Genomic DNA, 21,984 nt, shown 5'->3' with positions numbered 1-21,984 from the left:
TTTTGGTTATCTCCACCTATCACTGGCCCTCTATCCAGCTCTACTTGTCCCACCCCCCCTTAAACCAGCTTATATTTCGCCTATTTTCTATTTTTCCTTAGTTCTGGTGAAGAGTCATTCGGACTCGAAACGTTAACTGTGTTCCTCTCCATAGATGCTGCCAGACCTGCTGAGTTTTTCCAGGTATTTTTATTTTTGTTTTGGACATAAATGCTACTCGGCTTCACTAGAGATAAGTTAATGATAGGTAAGTACAAGCAGTGCAACCAAGTAGAAATGCCCCACCTCCCCCATCACACCAAATGCCTGAGTACACAAGTTTTGTTTGGGGTCCCCGTGCTAGTTAACACTGTCCTCAGATACTGTCACCCCACTCTTTCAAAATCACCATAACCTCCTTATCCCCCAAAACAAGCTCTCAATCCCTTCTGTTGTTGCAAACTACTGCCCTATCCATAACTTGCCCCCTTCTCTCCACTTCCTTGAATGTGCTCCCATATCCCAGATCTAGGCATATCTTTCCCACAGCTTGCTTTTCAATCCCTATGGTCAGGTTTCTGCCTCTTCCATATCACTAAGACAGCCCTCAGCACAGTCATGAATGACCTTCTTTATGACTTTAGCCAGGGTCTATTATCTCATCCCATCATCTATATGGCCTTGACCACACCATTCTCCTCCAATGCCTCATTGGGGCTTAGCTCCACTTCTAACTGCTGACCGCAGCCAGCCTGTCTCCAGCAATGGCTTCCCTTCCCACCCCCTCACTCTCGAGAGCACCCAAGGATCTAACCTTGAGTCTTTCCTCTTCATTTACATGGGAACATCCTTTGTATTTTATGGACCACTCAATGGAGTATTTCAAGTGTTTTCAAGGAATTAGATATAGCTCTTGGGGCAAAAGGGGTCAAAGGGTATGGGGAAAAAGCGGGAGCAGGCTATTGAATTGGATGATCAACCATGATCATAATGAATGGCAGAGCAGGCTTGAAGGGCCGAATGGCCTACTCCTGCTCCTAGTTTCTATGTATTAAGGGAGTGCTGTATTTTTGAATTTCTGGTGAGACATTAAACCAAGGTTCCAAATGCCTGTTCAGCTGGATATAAAATTTGCCATGGCACTTTTCAGAGCAGGCAAGTTCTCCTGGTGACCAGGTCACTATATATCTCTCAACCTACACCACAAAACAGATTAACTAGTCGTTTATTTAATGGCTGATGGACCTTGCTTTATGTAGATTGCCTGCTGCATTTACCAACTTAACAACAGTGATTGCATTTGAAAAGCATTTCAAAAATTGCTGTGAAGCACTTTTGGCACCTCAGAATGTGTAAGGGGCTATGTAAATACAAGTTATTTCTTCCTGCCATATTCTGAAGACATCCAGCTTTATCTGTCCATCCCCACTCTACTGTCAGGCTTCTTGTCCAACACAAAGTCCTGGATGAGCTGTAATTCCCTCCAACTAACCATGGGAAGGCTGAAGTTGTTTTAGTTCCTCCAGCAATGACTCCATCTCCCAACAGCGACAGTCTCAGGTGGACTCCAACTTCAGCATTCCATTTAACATAAGCAGAGTTTCCCAACCCATATCTGCTCTAGCACAAAGATTGAACACTTACAACTCTATATCATCATCTGCATCCACTCCAGACCCAGCTAGTTTAATGTTCTGGTCAGCCTCCAATCCTCCACTCTCTGTAAATTGCACTCTGTCCAAAGCTGGGCTGTCTGCATCCTATACCATTTCAGTCTTGGCTCAGTAGTCACACACTCACCGCTGACTCAAAAGGCTTGAGCATAAATCTAGGCGGGCACTCAGCTCAGTACTGAGGGAGTGCTGCACTGTTGGAAGTGCCGACGCTTGGATGAGGCATTAAATCAAGGCCCTGTTTGCTCATTCAGGTATACATAAAAGATGCCCGTAGCAGCATTGCAAACAAAAGGATAGTTATCCCTGTGCCCTGACCAATCTTTATCATTAAAACAGGTAATTTATGACATTGCTGTTTGTGGGAGCTTGCTGTGCACAAACTGGCTCCTGCATTTCCTAAATTACAACAGTGAATACAATTAAAAGTATCTCATTGGCTGTAAAACTCTTTTGGATGCCCCAAGTCATGCAAGGTGCTGTATAAATGCAAGTCCTTTCTTTCTCTTTCTATCCCTAACTGAGTTCCACTTATCCATCACCCTTGGCCCCCATCCTCAAAAGTTAAAATTCTCATCCTTATGTTTGAATCTTTTCATGGCCTTACCTCTCCACCAGCCTTGTAGCCTTCCCCCTCCTCACACTCCCAAAATCTCATGGGAAGGGGACACCATACCCACAGCCCATCAATTATAGCACTGTGGCCATGTCATGCTCTTTCCAACCAACCAACCAAAATAATATATAAAATAATTCAACATTAAATATAAAAGTGTGTCAAGAGGGTGCTTGAAAGGGAAACCATGAACTAGATTTTCACAGCACTGAGGTAACGGGGATGGAGATGGAAATGGGTGGGGGGGCGGGGGGGTCATCTGGGTGGCTCCCTGACACCTTTTCTTCTCCAGGGCACTTTCCCAGGGGCGGACTGGGCACTGGGTCGCTACCTGCTCCATGGAGGTGGGCAGCCAATTAGTTCAATAAGGCCCCACTGAGGGGCCATTGTGCACCATCGCTGCGGACTGCCCCACACCGGGCACGGAAGCTGCCAGCTCAATTGAGGTGGCCTCCTGATGGCAGGTCCAAGGACCATCGAAAATGGAGCGTCCATATCCCCACGACAGGGCTGCGGGCCTGGAAGGCTATAGCTCCGTCCATGGGTAGTCCTGAGGAGGGGCTTCCCCTCCAACCCAATGGCCGTACTGGCTTCAGACCCTTTAATTTATAACTTCAGTGCCTCCATGTTGAGGTGCCCTTGCACTCGCCTGCCTGCCTTAGAGATGCCCATCTTTCTGGGTACACCCCCCTGCAGGCCCTCTGATTGGGCCTCCAAGCTCGGGAACCCACTTGAGGACAGTGAGTGTGGAGTTGTGAAATTAGAAAGCTGCCTCCCAGAAGGTGGCACTGGAAGGTGGGCTGACAACATGGGCAGGCTCAGGGCACCCATCTGGGTGTGACGTCGGGATCCTGACACCCGTCGTAAAATCCCATCCAGAGTTTTCAGATGTAGATCAGTTCTCTCCTTTAAAAAAAAGTATTGATCTGCATGATGTACACCGGTGAATCTTGTGACTACCCTATTGGAATTTAATGTACACTTAGTTACCTGGCCAAAGCTTCCTCGTCATTCCTGTTAAATAATTCCTCTGCTCGTTCATCCTCAAAACTAATTGGGGGTGGTGGTGGTGGGAAGTCTAGGTCTCTGATCCCTGAGACAGCTCTGGGGTCCTGTGGAGGCGGAGGTGGAGGTGGAAGTGGAGGTGGCTTGTAACCACTGCTAAGGGCCTGCTGATCCAGATCTTGGATAAACACATCGTCCTCCTCTGGAAAAGACGATGATGATTGGAGGCGCAACAGAGAAGAGGACAAGTGCATGGTGCTCTGAGGCGAAGGGGGCCGAGCGGGTGGCATCTCAGGCTCCCAACTGATGCTACTTGCTGTGACATGATCCGGTTCCCTTTCAGATGGATTGAGATTGAACCCAGCCGTGTTGGGAAACGGGCTCCATTTTGCCAATTCATCATTAATTGAATTGACCCATTTCAGTTTAGGAGCTGGAGGCCTCTGAGGTGGTGTGGCCTTCTTCTTCAACGCTGCTTCAGCAACAATTCCTTCTGGGTGGTAGTTTACAAATGACTCTGGCCCTCCCGCTGTAGGTTTGCGTCTCATACTTTCTTGAACATTTGGAATGGATTTGCCGTATTGTTCTGAAGCTGCTTTTCCTAGCGCTGTGTTCTCGGACGTACTGCGATGGTTGTGTTGGCCAACGCTGGTCAGCTGGCCAATGCTGGAAGTGCTTCTGGGCCTGTAGCCTTCAAGTGGTTTGTGTTTCTCATTTCGACTGGACAATTTGTTTCCCGCCAGGAGGTTTGGTTCATTCTCATAACTGGTTGGAAGATGTGCCCCTGTAGGCTTGTTTCTGCCATCTTTTCCTTCATTGTTAAAAGACCTTTAAACGCAAAAAATAATTTTGTCAAGTGACACCGATTCTGCGAGGCCAGATTTTATTGCAAATAAAAACAGGAAATGCTGGGAATACTCAGCAGGTTAGGCGGCTTTTGTGGAGAGAGAAGCAGTGTTAATGTTTCAAGTCGATGACCTTTCGTCAGAAAAGTTAGGGATTTAACAGGTTTTATGCAAGTTCAGAGACAGGGGATGGGGAAAGGTTGGGGGTGGGGGGGAGGCTAACAACAAAGGGGCAGGTAGAAGGCAGGAGATTAAATGACAAAAAATTGCTGCAGTTCATAAGTGATTTGTTTTTTTCAACCCCAGCCTTAACTTTCCACTCCTATTTTCTCGTCTCCTTGACCTGTGGCAGGATACAACTCTCCAGGCTCTCAGCCTTTGGTAGCTCAATCAAACAGCACCTTCTTGTGTGACACCTGACCATGAGTGCAACAGGCTATTCCATCATGGCAGGCATCACAGGCGAACCCAATCTGGCAATCCCCACCCCAGGATGCCCCGCCACCATTCTGGCCAAGATTAACAGGGACTAGAGACCATTGCACCACTACAGGAGGAAGCCATTTCATTCATCACATCTGTGCTGGCCCTTTGCTAGAGGAGTCAGAAACTAATCTCACCCCTTGCTCTCTACCCAGAGCCTTGCATCTTCAAACTTCATCTGCTCTGCCCTTTCTAGCTCAATTACTCCACACTCCAACAATTTCTTCTAACTTCACCTCACAGTCTCTTGATGACTTTGAAATGAATGATTGAGTCACTAATTCCCCTCCAAGCAGAGGAAACAGTCTTTCCCTGTTCACTGAACCAAATGTCTTCATCATTTTAAATCTCATCTAAACCTCTGCTCCAGTGGAAATAGTCCCAGCATCTTGAGGCTCTTCTCACAACAGCAGTTTCCCATCCCTGAGGAAATCTATGCTGTACACTCTCTATAATTATAATACCCTTTCAATAATGTCCATAGTATGGAATTATCATAACTTCTTTCCCTCTTTGCTCTTGTACTCCAGTCTATTATTTAAAAAACCCGAATATCACTGGCCCTTTTTATGACTTTCACTACTTGTAGCCTTACCTTCAAGAAATTATGAATTTATACTCACAATTCTCTACCTTCCTCCACACCCTTCAGGACCTTTCCATTTTGTTTATACTCTCCAGTACTCATTTTTCCTCCCAAAATGTATGACTGCAATCCAATGCACATGCCCATTTCTGCGTATGTCCTTGTGAGGCTTTCATTTTTAAAAACACTCCTCCTCACTGGAAGGTCATCGACCCGTAACTTTAACTCTGTTTCTCTTTCTATGGATGCTGCCAGACACAAATATTTCCAGAATTTTCTGTTTTCACTAAAACTCAGCGTTAATGTCTGGACCGCAATCAGTTAGCCAATTTCAGGGTGATACAAGGGATGCTACGATTGATCTTTACAAGTGGATTGAACAAGAGAAAAATCAGTCTGAGCTCCCACTTTGGTTTAATATCCAGTGACATTTTACTAGAAAATGCACGGCTGAGAACAGAACCAGACTGGACCGTAACTGCCCGCCAATACTCATTGCCTGGGCTCCGACATGAAAAATGGTGACTTGGGTGAGGAACTGATTGACAAGTGGAATGCACGGAACTTTACTCCGATCATGAGTCAATAGATTCAGGAGAGAGTGAGGAAGAGGAGGAGAGAGAATTGGAATAAAAAGAAATAAAAAGTAAGCACAACTCTGAATCGTGACAAGGTGCAAAACTTAAAAACTTTGCAACGTCTGTTGCTGTTTCTCCATACCAGTCTTGTGATGCTGCCCTCACTAGCTGCCGGCCACAGTCAGAACGCTGTGCTCTGGACACTTGTATCCTTGAACCGGGTGCCGATAGTACACTGTGAACAAGACAATACACGTTTTAGCACTGCATCAATTCAGTTTGCCCTGTTTACTCAACCCTTTAGGGGAATTCCTGGAGCGGAACATTGTGAGGAAACAGCACCCAGAAGGTTGGAAGAGATGTGTGGCGTTATTTCGGCAGAACACATTCTTTAATCCAAGTCACATCAAAGTGGGTGCACTGGAGCACAGAGGAACCCTGCACCGAGCTCTAGGTAAATGGAATGCATCCCCTGCAAAGTGGATGAAAAAGAGCTTTGCGGTCTGTGAGGTGGACTGAATCACTTTGGTCCCATTTCATTAAAATTGCTCATATATTACCTGGCTGCTGGGAGCAAACCAGAAGACCTTATAAAAGCTCGTAGATCTGATTGTGACAGTGAGAGCCGCAAGTTAAAACAATTTATAATTTTAAAAAGAGGGCTGGCTTTGTGTGGCAAAGCTTCTTCTAATTTTCTACAACCACACTGTGCAATGCCTTGTGTATCCGAGTAGGCCACCAGCCTTCATGTGCCGGCTCATAGGTGGGGAACGCTGTTTGGACATGTTGGGATGCTGGCACCCACAGCACAGTAGCTTGGCCTTCACAAGAGGTGGTAATTAAGTTGAGGGGAAACAGCACATAGCATTACGCTGATTCAATACAATGCAGCATTTTGGAACAGCTCTAGCAACATTTCTACATTTCATGTACATAGTGCGATCTGTTGCCCAATTATCAACATTTAATTGGGAAAAGTACAGAATAGAAGTAAAATGGCTCCTGAGCCCTAACCGATTGCTTGCCACAAGAAGTCAATTTCACAAATGGAAACTGGTCATATGATGACCACCTTATCAATCAAATTTGATGCCATTTAACATAAATGTTACACTACAATTCTTCCTTCCTCTATACTCTCACTGTCATGAAGCATTATGTCATTAATGTATATAATGTTTTCGAAAAATATTTTTGTTTTAAAATAGAGGTTTAGTCTGTGGGTGTGTCTTAACTGGATTAAAGCCAGCTAGTCTGGGTGCTTTGATGTGTACTAGTTTTGATATGAGAGATAGCGTGCATTTGCATTTTTTGAATAGAGCATTCAAGAAGTGGGGTGAAAACTACTGCCTAGCTAGCAGGTACTAAGCAATATGTTTATATTGCTAATAAAATTGGTACTATGAAAGGGGTTTCATTGTTAAAATGTGGAGTTCAAAGCGGCTGGTGATACAATGGCAATTTATATTCAATGAGCTGTGCTAGGTATAACTTCAGCAGTTGTGTGTGTTTAGGGCGGAGGCAATGTGAGATCAAAAGCAGCTGTAAGCCTCTAGCTGATTCCAAAGGAACCAAAGTGAAAAGAACCTCATTTTCAATTTGTAAGGTGAAAATGCTTTGTCTGGTGTCTGGTTAAATCTATGGGTTGCTGTTGTCTTAATGGAGATTAGTTGGGATTTGTTAAAAGTTATGATCATACTAACTTGTAGCTGTGTGTATATATTTAACTTGTGTAAATTAATAAAATGTTTCATTTAGCTTAATATAAAACCTTTCGAGAACTGGTGGTATGATTCCTGAATTTAGAGTTACATCTCAAGCATAGCACTTAAAATGATAGGTTTTGACAGTAGTTTAAAGATTCTCTCTGGGATTTTTAAATAATTCCGCTTGACCAACTGCTCGGCCATAACACCCATCCACATCAAAAATAAACTGACAAGAGACTTTTTCATTTATATAGCACATTTCGGAAACCGTGTTCAAATTATGACATCAGAATGGGTTAAAATACATGACTGACATGAGGAAGTGAAGCAGAGTAGGATGGTAAACACAGCTCCAGTTTTACAATATCTAATACCACGCTCAGGAATGTACACAGGAAAACATAACCATCCAGTGTTTCTTGAAATGGTTTGGCTCACAGGGTAAACAGATGCTTAACTAGTTTGTCAAATAAATCAGAATCCCTTCCATTATGCTTTGCTATACTGAAAAACTATTTTAAATAATTTTTCCCCTCCATCTATGTAAGACTCACAAAATCCATAATATATCTCAGAGGCAGAAATACAGGAAGTACAGAACTGAGCATCAAAAGAACAGAATCAGAAGTATGCAATGTGAAGTTATGCCAAATTTTAATTGATTGGATTTGGTAATTCACAGTGTGAAACAAACAATGGGAGGCAACATAAGCAAAGCGAGTACTGTGAAACAAAAGGCACCAGCCTCCTCCAACCGTACCCACCCCGGGATCTCTGCATTCCTCCAATTCTGGCTGCCTGAGCATCCCCAGTTTTAATCGCTCCACCATCGATAGCTGTGCCTTCAGTTGCCTCAGTCGTAAACTCTCGAATTTCCACCCTAATTCCCTCTGCCTCTCTTCTCTCTCCTTTAAGATGCTCCTTAAAACCTCTCTGACCTGCCCCTGTCTTAACATGTAGCTCGGTGTCTAATTTGGTAATCGTTCCTCTGAAGTGCCTTGGGATGCTTTACTATGTTAAAGGCGCTATGTAATTGCAAGTTGCTATTGAAGACAGACATCACAGTCCCAAGTCCTAACTCACCATAAGGAATGAAGCAAAATAGAAAGTGCAAAATTCTTTTTGAAGGAATAGAATTAAATAGTGCAAAGAATTTATTAAATGAATGTGCATCACTATGTTACATGATTTTCTGGATACAGTTCTTCTGTTGGCTGATGTTAGCAATAAGGTTGATGTTAGTATATTGCGGGTAAGCCTGCTTCAAGCCCAGATTAGCTCACTAATAGTAGTGAATGAGGAAAGACTCTCTCTTTTCAGATCCACAGATTATTAGGAAGGGTTAGTATTTGTGGGTGGCATAGTGGCAGCGAGCATCAGCTTCCTAAAACCAGGATTGAACGCACCACCATTCAGCCCCTAAGCTGAGCAGCACTAAGCAAAGAGGCACCAGGTGGAGGCTGAGGAATCTCCTCCTGTGCCAGCTACTGGGAATAATAATGGCGGTGTGGAGCAGGCTGCCCAAGCATCTGCAAATCAAGCAGGTCAGGAGGTAAAAAAATATCAGTGTGTGTTCTTTTAGTGCGAGAGAGGGGAATGCCAGACCAAGAGTTAGTCACAGCACAAAAGCGAGCACAAGCAGATTTGCGCAAGGAAGACAAAACTGGAAGAAAAATGAGCTTTAATTAATGCCAAGTCAGTCACTCTGAACCTCTGTGAAGAATTAGCAGTGGTTTAATCTGGACGCAATTGTAATTTTCGCTGCTCAGACAGGGTATAGTTTATAGCAGATGCTTTAAATACAAGGGAATCGTTCGTTGCTTTAACCATAACACAGCACAATACAACTGGCCTGCAGACACATTCAGTCCTTTATGTTGTGCAATAGAATCATCTAGGGCAGTAGATGCATTTTTCTAGGATGAATTGGAGAATTGATGGCAGGTACTAACTCTGTCGCGCAAACTCCTTGCATTTGAGTAAACTTATTTAGCAGCTGCATTTGTTTTTTATTCATTCATGGGATGTGGGCTTCACTGGCTGGGCCAACATTTATTGCCCATCCCAAATTGCCCTTGAGAAGGTGGTGGCGAGCTGCCTTCTTGAACTGTTGCAGACTGTGTGGTGTAGGCACACCCACAGTGCTGTTAGGAAGGGAGCTCCAGGATTTTGACCCAGCGACAGTGAAGGAACAGTGATATATTTCTAAGTCAGGATGGTGAGTGGTTTGAAGGGGAACTTCAAGGTGGTGGTGTTCTCATGTGTCTGCTGCCCTTGTCCTTCTAAATGGTAGTAGTCATGGGTTTGGAAGGCGCTGTCTAAGGAGACTTGGTGAGTTTTTGCAGTGCATCTTGTAGATGGTACACATTACTGCCACTGTTCGTCAGTGGTGGAGGGAGTGAATGTTTGTGGATGGGGTACCAATCAAGCGGGCTGCTTTGTCCTGGATGATGTCAAGCTTCTGGAGTGTTTTTGGAGCTGCACTCATCCAGGCAAGTGGAGAGTATTTCATCACACTCCTGACTTGTGCCTTGTAGATGGTGGACAATAGGAGGGGGTTCAGTGATGGTAATGCCATTGAATATCAAGGGGCGTTGGTTAGATTCTCTCTTGTCAGAGATGGTCATTGCCTGACACTTGTGTGGCGCGAATGTTACTTGCCACTTGTCAGCCCAAGCCTGGATATTGTCCAGGTCTTGCTGCATTTGGACATGGACTGCTCCAGAATCTGAGGAGTTGTGAATGGTGCTGAACATTGTGCAATCATCAGCGAACATCCCCATTTCTGACCTTATGCTGGAAGGAGGTCACTGACGAAGCAGCTGAAGATGGTTGGGCTGAGGACACTGAGGAACTTCTGCAGTGATGTCCTGGAACTGAGATAAATGAGCAACAACCACAATCATCTTCCTTTTTGCTGGGTATGACTCCAACCAGCTGAGAATTTCCCCAATTCCCATTGACTCCAGTTTTGCTGGGGCCCCTTGATGCCACACTCGGTCAAATGCTGCCTTGATGTCAAGGGCAGTCACTCTCACCTCATCTCTGGAATCCAGCTCTTTTGTCCATGTTTGAACCAAGGCTGTAATGAGGTCAGGAGCTGAGTGGCCCTGGAGGAACCCAAACAGAGCATCAGTGAGCAGGTTATTGCTAAGCAAGTGCCGCTTGATAACACTTGGATGACCCCTTCCATTACTTTACTGATGACAGAGAGTAGACTGATGGGGCGGTAATTGGGATGGATTTCCTCTGCTTTTTGTAGACAGGACATACCCAGGCAATTTTCCATGTTGCTGGGTAGATGCCAGTGTTATAGCTGTACTGGAACAGCTTGGCTAGGGGCACAGCAAATTCTGGAGCACAAGTCTTCAGTGCTATTGCCGGAATGTTGCCAGGGCCCATAGCCTTTGCAGTATCCAGTGCCTTCAGCCGTTTCTTGATATCGGGGAGTGAATCGAATTGGCTGAAGACTGGCACCTGAGATATTGGGGACCTCCAGAGGAGACTGAGATGGATCATCCACTTGGCATTTCTGGCTGAAGAGTGTTGTGAATTCTTCAGCCTTTTCTTTTGCACTTATGTGCTTGACTCTTCCATCATTGAGGATGGGATTATTTGTGGAGCCTCCTCCTCCCCCAGGTTGTTTAACTGCCCACCACCATTCATGAGTGGATGAGGCAGGACTGCAGAGTTTAGATCTGATCCGTTGGTTGTGGAATCGCTTAGCCCTGTCTATCACTTCCTGCTTATGCTATTTGGCAGCTTCACCGGGCTGACACCTCATTTGCAGGTATGCCTGGTGCTGCTCCTGGCATGCCCTCCTGCACTCATCATTGAACCAGGGTTGATTCCCTGGCTTGGTGGTAATTGTAGAGTGGGGGATACGCTGGGCCATGAGGTTATAGATTGTTGTTGAATGCAATTCTGCTTCTGCTGATGGCCCACAGCACCTCATGCTTGCCCAGTCTTGGTGTGCTGGATCTGTTCAAAATCTATCCCATTTAGCACAGCAGTAGTGCCACAAAATACGATGGAGGATATCCTCAATGTGAAGGCGGGACTTCGTCTCCACAAGGACTGAGCGGTGGTCACTCCTACCAATACTATCATGGACAGATGCATCTGCAGCAGACAGGTTGGTGAGGATGAGGTCAAGTATGTTTTTCCCTCTTCTTGGTTCCCTCACCACCTGCTGCAGACCCAGTCTAGCAGCTGTGTCCTTTAGGATTTGGCCGGCTAGGTTGGTAGTGATGCTACTGAGCCACTCTTGGTGATGGACGTAAAGTCCCCCGCCCAGAGTATATGCTGTGCCCTTGTCACCCTCAGTGCTTCCTCCAAGTGGTGTTCAACATGGAGGAGCACTGATTCATCAGCTGAATGGAGAGGGGAGGGGTGCGGTGCGTGGTAATCAGCAAGAGGTTTCCCTTGCCCATGTTTGACCTGATGCCTTGAGACATCGTGGGGTCTGGAGTCAATGTCAAGGATTCCAGGGCAACTTCCTCCTGACTGTATACCACTGTGCTGCCACCTCTGCCGGTGGGACAGGACATACCCAGGGACGGTGACGGTGGTGTCTGGGACATGATCTGTAAGGTACGATTTCATTAGTATGACTATTTCAGGCTGTTGCTTGACTAGTCTGTGAGACAGCTCTCCCAATTTTGCACTAGCCCCCAGATGCTATTAAGGAGGACTTTGCAGGGTCGACAAGGCTGAGATTGAAGTCGTCATTTCCAGTGCCTAGATTGATGGTGACGGTCCGCCCGGTCCCATTTTTAGTGGATTAGTGCAACCGAGTGGATGGCTAGGCCATTCAGAGAGCATTTACGATGTGGATCTGGAGCAGGAAAAATTGTCAGATTTCCTTTCCTAAAGTACATTAGTGAACCAGATGGGTTTTTATGGCAATTGACATTGGTTTCATGGTCATCATTCCACTTTTAATTGCAGAGATTTACTGAATTCAAATTTCACAATCTGCCATGATGGGATTTGAACTCGGGTCCCCAGAGCATTAAACTGGGTCTCTGGATTACGAGTCCAACGCCACCACCTCACCCAAGAAGTCATGGGATAAAATCCATTGCAGCAATAATCACAATCTTACATACCCATGAATGCTGCCCAAACAGTCAGTGCCCATCAACTTAGATGAAAAAGAAATTGGATCCTTTCCAGAGAGGCCGAATGGTCTGTTCATGGCACAGAGGATATCCTAGGAAGAAAAAAAAAGGGTATTTACAATCTAACCCAGTCAACATAATGCAGGAACTGGATGTCCTGACTAAATATCAAAAAAGTGTATAAAATATATTCAGAACAATGAGCTTCCAAGATATCACTGACCTATGCAGGTGGGCCAGAAACAGTTGTTTTTTCTAAATCTTCTTCCCTCCTCTGAAGCCATAAACTCATGCAGTGAATGTGAGGAAGATATTTGACTGTGGAAACCTTCACAAATCCCAATCCTCCCTTCCTCCCTCAGCTGATAGCCACACCACTACTTTTTCCACCAGGAGTTACTGAATAATGCATACGACCAGCAATTACAGCTGATTCATTCCGCCCCTAATCCAAGGACATCATCACTGGATGCAACACCTAAACTGCTGCTCTGACAGGAATCTATTGGTTTGAATGGAATCTGGAATATTCCTGGAAGCTAAATCTGCCTGACAATGCCTTTATTCACTGAGCTATTGCACAAGTTATTAATTTCTTTCTGATGGATGTATATGTGAATGTTGACTACGCTGCCTTAATTAACATTAATGGGGTGAGGGGTGATGTATCAATTTTAGTCACTCTCCAACAAAATACACATTAGAATGCTGCATGTTAACCACATGTCTGAAGAATCCAACAGTAAGTGACTTTTATATCCTTCCAGCTCCCAATAACTGAATGTTTCCTTCATCTCCAGCTGGCAGATGCAATACCAGTGTTTCTAATCTTAGCAAACTACATCTGTTGGAACGCCTTAGTCCCAGTTCCTCAATGGCATGGATTTTAGTTTTCGTTATTGGGCAGAATACTGGTGGTAGACTGGTGGCTGCTCAGCACACACCCCATCCAATTTTTCTTTCCACTCAAGGCGTTGGCCTAATTGACTATAAAATTGATATTTACAACTAAGCTTAATTATGATGTCACTGCCATCTACAAAAGTGCTTTCCAGCTGGGATCAAGGGGAGATGGTTGTGCAGCAATAATGTCACTAGACCATTAATCCAGGACATGGGTTCACACCCCACCACGGCAGCTGGTGGAATTTAAATTCAATTGATAAATCTGGAATATGACGCTAGTCTCAGTAATGGTGATCATGACAACTATTATCGATTGTTGAAAAAAATCCAGCTACCCTGCCTGAGATCAGATACTTTGGTGGAGACTGGTTATCAGTAACTTTCAGGTCCGTGTGGCTCAGCTCCCAATTGGGCAGTACGCAGTCCAAAACGAGTCACTGAGAGAAGCTTTGAGGAGATTACATTTGATGAATTATTTTGACAGATGTGAACCAATTATTTAGATCGAAGCCCGGTAGAAGGCCACATATTATAGTAGGTCTGGAGACAGATGAATTTAGATCAATGGAGCGCAAAGAAGCACCATGGGACTTACTGGCACGAAATAATAACAAGTTGCTTTGCCTGTCGAGGCCCTGATTTTCTCTCACCACTTATTGTGAGGTTAAAAAGCTCCCACCCTAAGCTTATTCAGAAAAAAGGCCAAGACTGTACATGCCAAATGGAAAAAAAAAGTCTTCTAATCTCCAAGAAATGCACAAACTCAGCCTGCAGACTGCTGTTATAACATTAATTAAAGGATAAATTAGCTACTAAATAAAAGCACACAGGGAAACTAATGAAACAATTTGCATTTCCTGACCAAGACAAACAGCAGCAACTGTGTATACGTAGCCCTGCTTCTGTTTAAATAAAAATAAAGCCTCCACTGCATTGTTGTTTTGATTTAATCTGATGATCCAGGTAGAGACATTATCAATTGTACATGTTGAGAGGTTATCAGAGTCTGGTTATGATTTTATGCTGTTTATACTTTACCGATTAGATATAATACATTATTTGTGTTGATGCCGACTGCGTCAACTCCGACAGCTCAGGAGTGAGAACGGCAAGATCATGGTCCAGCAACTTTTGGGAAAGAACCTTAAGGAAATCATTTCACTCCACCTCAGCTTTCTACTGACTGAAAGGTAACTGCAATTGCTTTTAACACTTGAAAATCTCCCAGGCAGTTAATTGTGTTGCCGGGGCCATTTTAAAATGTAGTTTTTAATCTTTTCAGTACTGGAGTACTCGCCAGATTTATGCTAACATTAAACTTAACCAGCGTTTGAACCCAACTGAGCATAGTTCTGTCCAACCATGTGAACCAGCAATTATTATTCTGAGGCACTGTTGTGAGCGGCCAGTAAACCGGTACCCCGAGCATAATTGTGTCATGAGAGTCACTGCAGCATGATGACTGACATTAAAGACTGATAAATACCTGTGCTATTCATCAACACAGACAGATAAAACCTATGATGAGAGGATGCAATTAATGGGTAGTGTAGGATTACAAAGGATTTCCGGAAAGCTGATAGTCTGGTATTCTAACTGTAGAAATTTAGCCGAGTCCTGGCAAATTCTCTTGATTATTTTAGAACTTGTCAAGCACAGGATAGTTCCCATGACCTGAAACAAAAATCATTACTTTTTAAAAAAAATATCTTGAAGCAATCTTAGACGACAACTGGTGACCATATGCACATGCCTCGTTAAATTGCTCCATAGCAGATTCTGTATTAATCAATATTAATATATTTTTATCTCTACTTTTTATCTCTACCTTTTAGCCTTTTTCGATTCCTTCACTCCACCCCACCCCCACTAGGGCTATCTGTACCTTGCTCGTCCTGCTTTCTACCCTTAATTAGCACATTCCTTTAGATAATATCACCACCTTCAAAACCTCTTTATCCTTTTGTCTGTGACATCTTTTGGTTATCTCCACCTATCACTGGCCCTCTATCCAGCTGCTCTTGTCCCCCCCCACCACCTCCCCAAACCAGCTTATATTTTCATCTCTTTTCTATTTTTCCTTAGTTCTGTTGAAGGGTCATGCGGACTCGAAACGTTAACTGTGTTCCTCTCCACAGATGCTGCCAGACCTGCTGAGTTTTTCCAGGTATTTTTGTTTTTGTTTTGGATTTCCAGCATCTGCAGTTTTTTGCTTTTACCTGTATTAATCAATGTTGATTTCTCATTCTTGGAGTACAATTTTGAGGTTTGAAGATGATATAAACCTTGGCAACCTAATAAATAGTGAGCACGGTAATAGAAGGCTTTGGGAGGATATAGACAAACTGGTAAAATGGGCAGACACATGGCAGATGCAACTTAATCTAGTGTGAAGTGATATACTTTAGGAGAAGCAACATGGAGAGGCAGTATAATCTAAGTGGTGTCATTTGAAGAGAAGGAGAGACCTGGGGCAGAGTTTTCAGAACGGTGGGCGGCTGCGATCGGCGGGCCCGGGAGTGACCGGGGAACAGACCGCTGACCACGATTGGTCCCCGACTGTGATTTCAACACTGGCTGGCCAGCCAGCGTGAAAGCCGTACAGAAAGGTTCAGTGCTGCCGGGGTGGGGGCGGGAAGAGGGCGAGTCAGCGCGGGTGCGGGGGGAGCGTGGAAGGAAAGCTCCCTAAAGGCAGAGAGCTGCCTCAGGGAACTGACAAATTTAAAATCAATAAAGACAGAATTTAAAATCTAGAAAAAAATCCACGCATCAGAATGAGGCACCTTTGTGTGGGCATTATAAAAATTCTGTGCATAGAATTTATTTTTAAAATTTAATTAAGGAAACCTCATCCCGCCCTTGGATGAGGTTTCCTGAAAAATGCAAAGGCCGCCTGGCCAATTTGCCCGCCTGCCAACCGTAAGGTTGGACGGGCAGCAAAAAATCCCTGTTAATTGAAACATTAATTGCTTTAATAGGCCTCTTAATTGTCAGCGGGCGCATTGCTGACTCTCGTGATCACCCATCAAAATATCTCATGAGTGCACGATGACGTTGGGACACTCGCCTGACGTCATCACATGCTATTTCACGCTCCAGTATGTCGGATGCGCCTGGTGATACATCTTCATAAATCCTTGAAGGCCGCAGGGCAAGTTGGGAAGGTGGTTAAGCAAACATATGGATACTTGGCTTTGTAAATAAAACTAATAAAATAAAATAAATTAAATTTAATACAAAAATTGGGAAGTCACAATAAACTTTTACAAATTTCTGATTAGGCATCAGCTTGAACAGTGTGTAGAATTTTGGGTACCACACTTAGGAGGGATATCAAGGCCTAGGCGAGGGTACAAAGTTGGTGGGGTGGGGCGGGGGGCAGGGGTGGTTACTAAGACGTTATTGTGGTGTGGGAAGTGTGGGAGTTGAGCTACGTGGAGAAAATGGCAAAGTTGGGACTGTTCTCCACAGAACAGAGAAGGTTACAGGGAGACCTAAGCGGTATTCAAAATTGAGCAGCTTCAACAGAGCAAGCAGGGGAAACTGTTTTCTACGGCAATTGGGTCAGTATTCAGAAATTATAAATTTAAGATAATTGGCAAAAGATCTAGAGGGGAAATGAGGAGAAATTCCTTCACACCGAGGTTGCTAAAGATCTGGAAAACACTTCCTGAAAGGGTGATGCAATCAGATTCCATAGGAACTTTCAAAGTGCAATTGGACATTACTTGAAGAGGACTAGTTTGTAAGGTTATGGGGAAAAAGCTGGGGGTTGAGACTAAATTTGTCAGCCCCTTCAACGAGCCGGCACAGACATATCAGGCAGAAAGGCCTCTTCTGCACTATAGGATTTCATGATCCAAACTGGCTGAATAATTCCAATTTTGATGCCATCCGGGGATTTATAATTTCCTCTTACCTTACTAGGCATATCATTTGGAAAAGACGACAAATGTAGAGCATAGAAAATATTCTACCAAGGTAAACTTTCTGTGGTGTTAATTTACATCTCAGATCTCAGTATTTTACAAAAATATCACACCCCACTGCAAAACATTCAGTCTACCTTTTACATACTGCACACTAAATACTGATTTCTCAGCTATATGGCAGCTTGCGCTATAAGAGCTATTTATTCAATTCCCAGTTTTCTCCTCTCTTGTGAAGGTGAAGACTCATGCACAGCTATGATTCCCATCCCTACGGTACATTGTCAATGTGTGATCTTTGACAGTGAATACTGGTGGCTTCATTGTCTCTGAAAGGCCTCATGGCTAAGCCAAACCGAAGTAGATCTTCACTCGACACCCATAAATGCACATTTTCTGCACGGTCATTGGATTATGGTCAGGTGAGGAAGACCCTGGCTAAAGTTTACATTCCTTAGCCCAGGAACTTTGAGGGCAATAATAGCACCCGCCCCAATCCCTTCAGCTGAAACAAAAACAGAAAATGCTGGAAACACTCGGCAGGTCAGGCAGCATTTGCGGAGAGAGAAACAGAGTTAATTTTTAAGGTCTGTGATCTTTTATCAGAGTTCTGACGAAAGGCCATCGACCTGAAACGTTAATTCTGTTTCTCTCTCCACAGATGACTGGCTGAGTGCTTCCAGCATTTTCTGTTTTTATTTCGGATTTCCAACATCCGCAGAATGTTGTTTTTGTCTCTTCAGCTGAGGTCATCCAGACTCTCGGGAAGAAAGTCTGGAGCTTCCTCATCTTTATAGCCCAGCACCACAGCAGATGCTGCATCTACTACAGGGCTGATGGAAGAGCCAAAATGATCATTTCCATCATCGGCTGGTTGGACGAATTGAATGTGAGATGCTGGCATTGTAAATGCTCTTCTTCATGGCCAGTGTTGCCCCTTCAACTCAATTGTCCATAAACTTTGCACCTACCTCGGAGATCATCTCAGTTGACGGCGACGACCTTGACCGAACGTGGACAGCTACTGGGTTTTCCGGTCTTTCGAGTAGGTTGTCAGCAGATGCAAACTTTCCAGAACTCCTTGCAGACGAGTGCCTATCAAACGCCGGCTGTTGCTGATGAGGGTATTGATTTTTACGGGGCTGATTGTAAGCTCGGACTGGATCCTGAGGAGCTATTTTATTCAGTGTTAACTCTGAGCCATACGTGCGCTCCATGTTCATTCTGAGCCGATTCAGTGAGGCGCCGCTGCCAGCCTGATGTGCATCGCCATACAAATCAAAGCTGCCCGATAGTCCAGGGGGGAGTGTCAAGGAAACATGAGCTGTTTCGGGCAATCTTTCAACAGGCTGGCGGCCATAAATGCTCTGATCAAGCAGTGAGCTCATACTCGAACAGGAGGAAAGGCTCTGATCATCAGATCTGCTTAGTTGAAGGTAAACACTTTGCGATCGTTCCTGAACAACTCCAGTTTCCAGCACGATAGGCCTTTTGCCTGTTTTCCGATGAATGTAATCAGCCAGTGCGTTCTGCTGGATCTGTTTCAGTTCAGGCTTAGAAAGGTTCACTGTTGACAAGGTCCTTCCATCTCTTTCGAAAAGCCTTCGCCTGTCTGCTACGGATCTCAGTTCCGTGGGTTCTGGGAAAGTAAAAGTCCGATCTTTATGCTGACCGGCAAATGAGGTTTCATTGTCGGATACTCCCAGCTCATTTATTTTCTCAGGCTCCGAGTATGATCGCTTCTTCTGCTCAGCTGTCAAGCGCTTCCTGTTTCCAATGCGTGCTACATGATGACTGCTTTGAAGCTCTTTGCTGCTGAAATCTGGCGTAGGATTCCTCATTTCTGTTGGCGTGACACAATGCCTTTCCTTTGGTATGTGTAAGAGCTTCGCCTGAGACACTGACCCAACGTGGGCCGAGGCTGGCCTATCAGTAGCCGTTTGTTTGTTCACATATGGAGAGGTTAAATCCAGATCTTTACGCCGGAAAGAAGTGGCCCTCAGCACCTTGCTTTGAGCATCCTTCAGACTGTTTCTGTAAGCTCTGTTAAATGCATTATCAGGGGGAGAGCCCGAAAGATCATCTTCCCAGAGGGTGTCTTTTTCACCTTTATCCATCAGCTGGATAGAACTCTTGCTCTTGCTGAGCTGGGCTCCCTTGTTTGCAATGGGAAGTGAAGCACGGTTGCACCTTTGTGCAGATTTAGCAGGAAACTGCAGCTCTCCATCCTGACGCCTCAGTTCCTCTAATTTGTTACCTGCATCTCTGCTCTCGCACGTCAAATGATGCAGGATAGGGGTCTTGTCTGCAGTTATTAGGTTGTTCATCGAAGCTGATGGCTGCCTTGCTGGTTGGCCTTCTGTGATACTGCACCTGTTCCTAAGATCATCCATGCAGTTAATTGAACTTCTCGCACTGGATGACTGGCTTAACCCAACGGAGTCTGAACCATAGTTAAATCCTCGGGTATTTGGAACTCTCTCGCTGTCGTGCTCGCGTTGTTCAATCTTATTGACAGTCTCGAGCACAGAGGAACGTTTTGCCATTTCAGGTTTTCCAAACTGGCCACTCTGGGAACTTTGGGTGCTACTGGTACTATACCGTGACCTGCTGAAATCAAATTTGTTTTGCTGCTCTTGACACTGGTTCTGCTCCTCATATTTTGGTTGCACAAATGGAGACTGAGCTGTGTTGATTACGTCACTGTAGCGTTTAGGACACAATTGCCTTTCATAGTTACTCCAGTGATCAGAGACCTGCTCTTTACAGTCCGGACCCCATTTTTGAGATAATCGGCTCTCATTGTAACTTTCCCACTGCTGTAATGTTTTTGCATCCAAACTTTGTTGCCTACGGTGGACCATTTTACTTTCTTGGTGGTTCTGCCACAGAGGAGAGCTTTGTCTGTCTCGGTTCTCATCCTGCATCCGAGATGGATGATTTTCTTGTTCAGTCTTCCTCTGATAGGGCTCTCCATCCGCTTGACCTTTGCCTTGCCAGCTCTCAGCTCGCTGTCTGGATGGGACTTTCTCACTGCTTTTTCTTCTTTGCTGTGCTTGTGGAGGTTCGATATTTCTACAACGATATTGTGCATCGCTTGTGCTGCTGCTGGCACTGGCTGGAGAACTGTGACAAGACAGTGGGCCAATATCAGGAGACACTGGAGCAATGTCAGGAGAACATTTTGAATCAGAGAAGGCATGCACCTTGTAGTGACCATATTGTCCCTCTGGGTGATCTGACATCTTCTCATATTCATTGTTAGAATCAAGGTGTGCAGCATTGGGTTGATAAAGGGCAGACTTATTGATGATGCTTTGGTTTTTGCTTTCCTCTACATTGCACGGAGTACATTTAGTCCTTACAGTTGAATTTTGAGTGCCATGTGTATTTTCTCTACTTAGAGCAGGGTAGAGTAACCCGTTATTAGTGTTTTGATGCAAACAGTTAGTGTTGTTGGTTGGTGCCTGGGCATACCGTGGTTCAGGCTGAGGCACTGGATAAATTCCTGTTGGTAGCATTGCTTGACCTGGTTGTGGTGCTTGAGTGTAACTGTGCCTAGGCTGAACAGCTGGGCTACTTTCCGGGCTCTTCTCCAACACTGTGTTGAGTTGTCCTTCTATAAATACAGGCTTCAGTAGATGGGTTTGCCCACAAGAACCCGTGTTGATATGGTGAGGCCACGCTCCCTTTGGCTGAGGTCGAACAGGCTTGGCCTGTCCATCCAGACTTGACCAGGAGGTAGGTTTCTCATGACTTCTGATTGCCATGAAACTGTCACTGCGAGTTGGAGGAAGAGGTGGTGCTTTATTATCTGTCTCAAAAGAGCTTCTACTTGGGTTATTCCACACTGGTCCAATACTGTGTCTGTTGCCACTGTAGGGCTTGTAATAGCTCCTGGGATCGGTTTGGGCTCGGCTACTAGAACTCTTAATCGTTGAAGGGCAGCTAACTTCATGCTCCTCAGATATTCCTCTCTGGGAGTCATAGACTGTTTTTACATACTTTATGTCAGCTTGTCTGATTCCTTCATGTAGACTATTCCTGGAAGGCATGTTTTCCATGGAATAAGAACGTTCAGTGCGGAAGGTTGGAGCTGGGTATTCAGGGATGCTGGAGCTTGTAGAGAAGGAGCTGTAGGCAGAGTCCCTTTTGCTATGATGGTGGGAAAGCTGATCTATGCTGTTGGTGGATTTGGCAGACGAGAGGTTGCAGGAGTGGTAAGGAGGGTTGGTATGGTCCAGGCTTTCCATGCTGCCCCTCGAGCTGTACTGATCAGGACTCCTTCTTAGATACCCGTGATCATAGCCAGAGAGGTCACTGGTCGAAGAACTGGTGAGGTAAAAGAAAAGTATTTTATCAAAGATTTGCACTGATAAATAGGAAAATTCAAACAAGAAGGAAAACATGTTAAGATCCAGAATCGATCCTGTTCTGTGCAGTAATTCAATACATAAAATAAAAACTTAAATTAGACAGAAATAAAACAACTTCATTGTGAGAGGACTTTAGTACAAGAGCAAGGATGTCTTACTGCAGCTGTACAGGGCCT

At 44.7% G+C, this 21,984-nt stretch overlaps 1 protein-coding gene across 5 annotated transcripts in view; it reads right to left on the bottom strand.

The window, feature by feature from the left end:
• The window catches only part of shroom3 (shroom family member 3), a 469,510-nt gene that overhangs the window by 18,477 nt on the left and 429,049 nt on the right, over positions 1 to 21,984 (bottom strand). For all 5 annotated transcript variants that reach the window (XM_078544271.1, XM_078544303.1, XM_078544289.1 and 2 more), the window contains 4 exons: positions 18,404 to 21,764; positions 12,586 to 12,689; positions 5,908 to 6,000; positions 3,259 to 4,101 (listed from right to left, as the gene is read on the bottom strand). In XM_078544271.1, coding sequence (XP_078400397.1) covers positions 3,259 to 4,101; positions 5,908 to 6,000; positions 12,586 to 12,689; positions 18,404 to 21,764 — 4,401 coding nt within the window. The remainder of the gene's footprint in view (positions 1 to 3,258; positions 4,102 to 5,907; positions 6,001 to 12,585; positions 12,690 to 18,403; positions 21,765 to 21,984) is intronic.

Source organism: Cetorhinus maximus, chromosome 1 (assembly GCF_964194155.1).
Source record: "Cetorhinus maximus chromosome 1, sCetMax3.hap1.1, whole genome shotgun sequence".
NCBI classification, from domain to species: Eukaryota; Metazoa; Chordata; class Chondrichthyes; order Lamniformes; family Cetorhinidae; genus Cetorhinus; species Cetorhinus maximus.
This window is presented reverse-complemented; position numbering and strand designations above follow the sequence as displayed.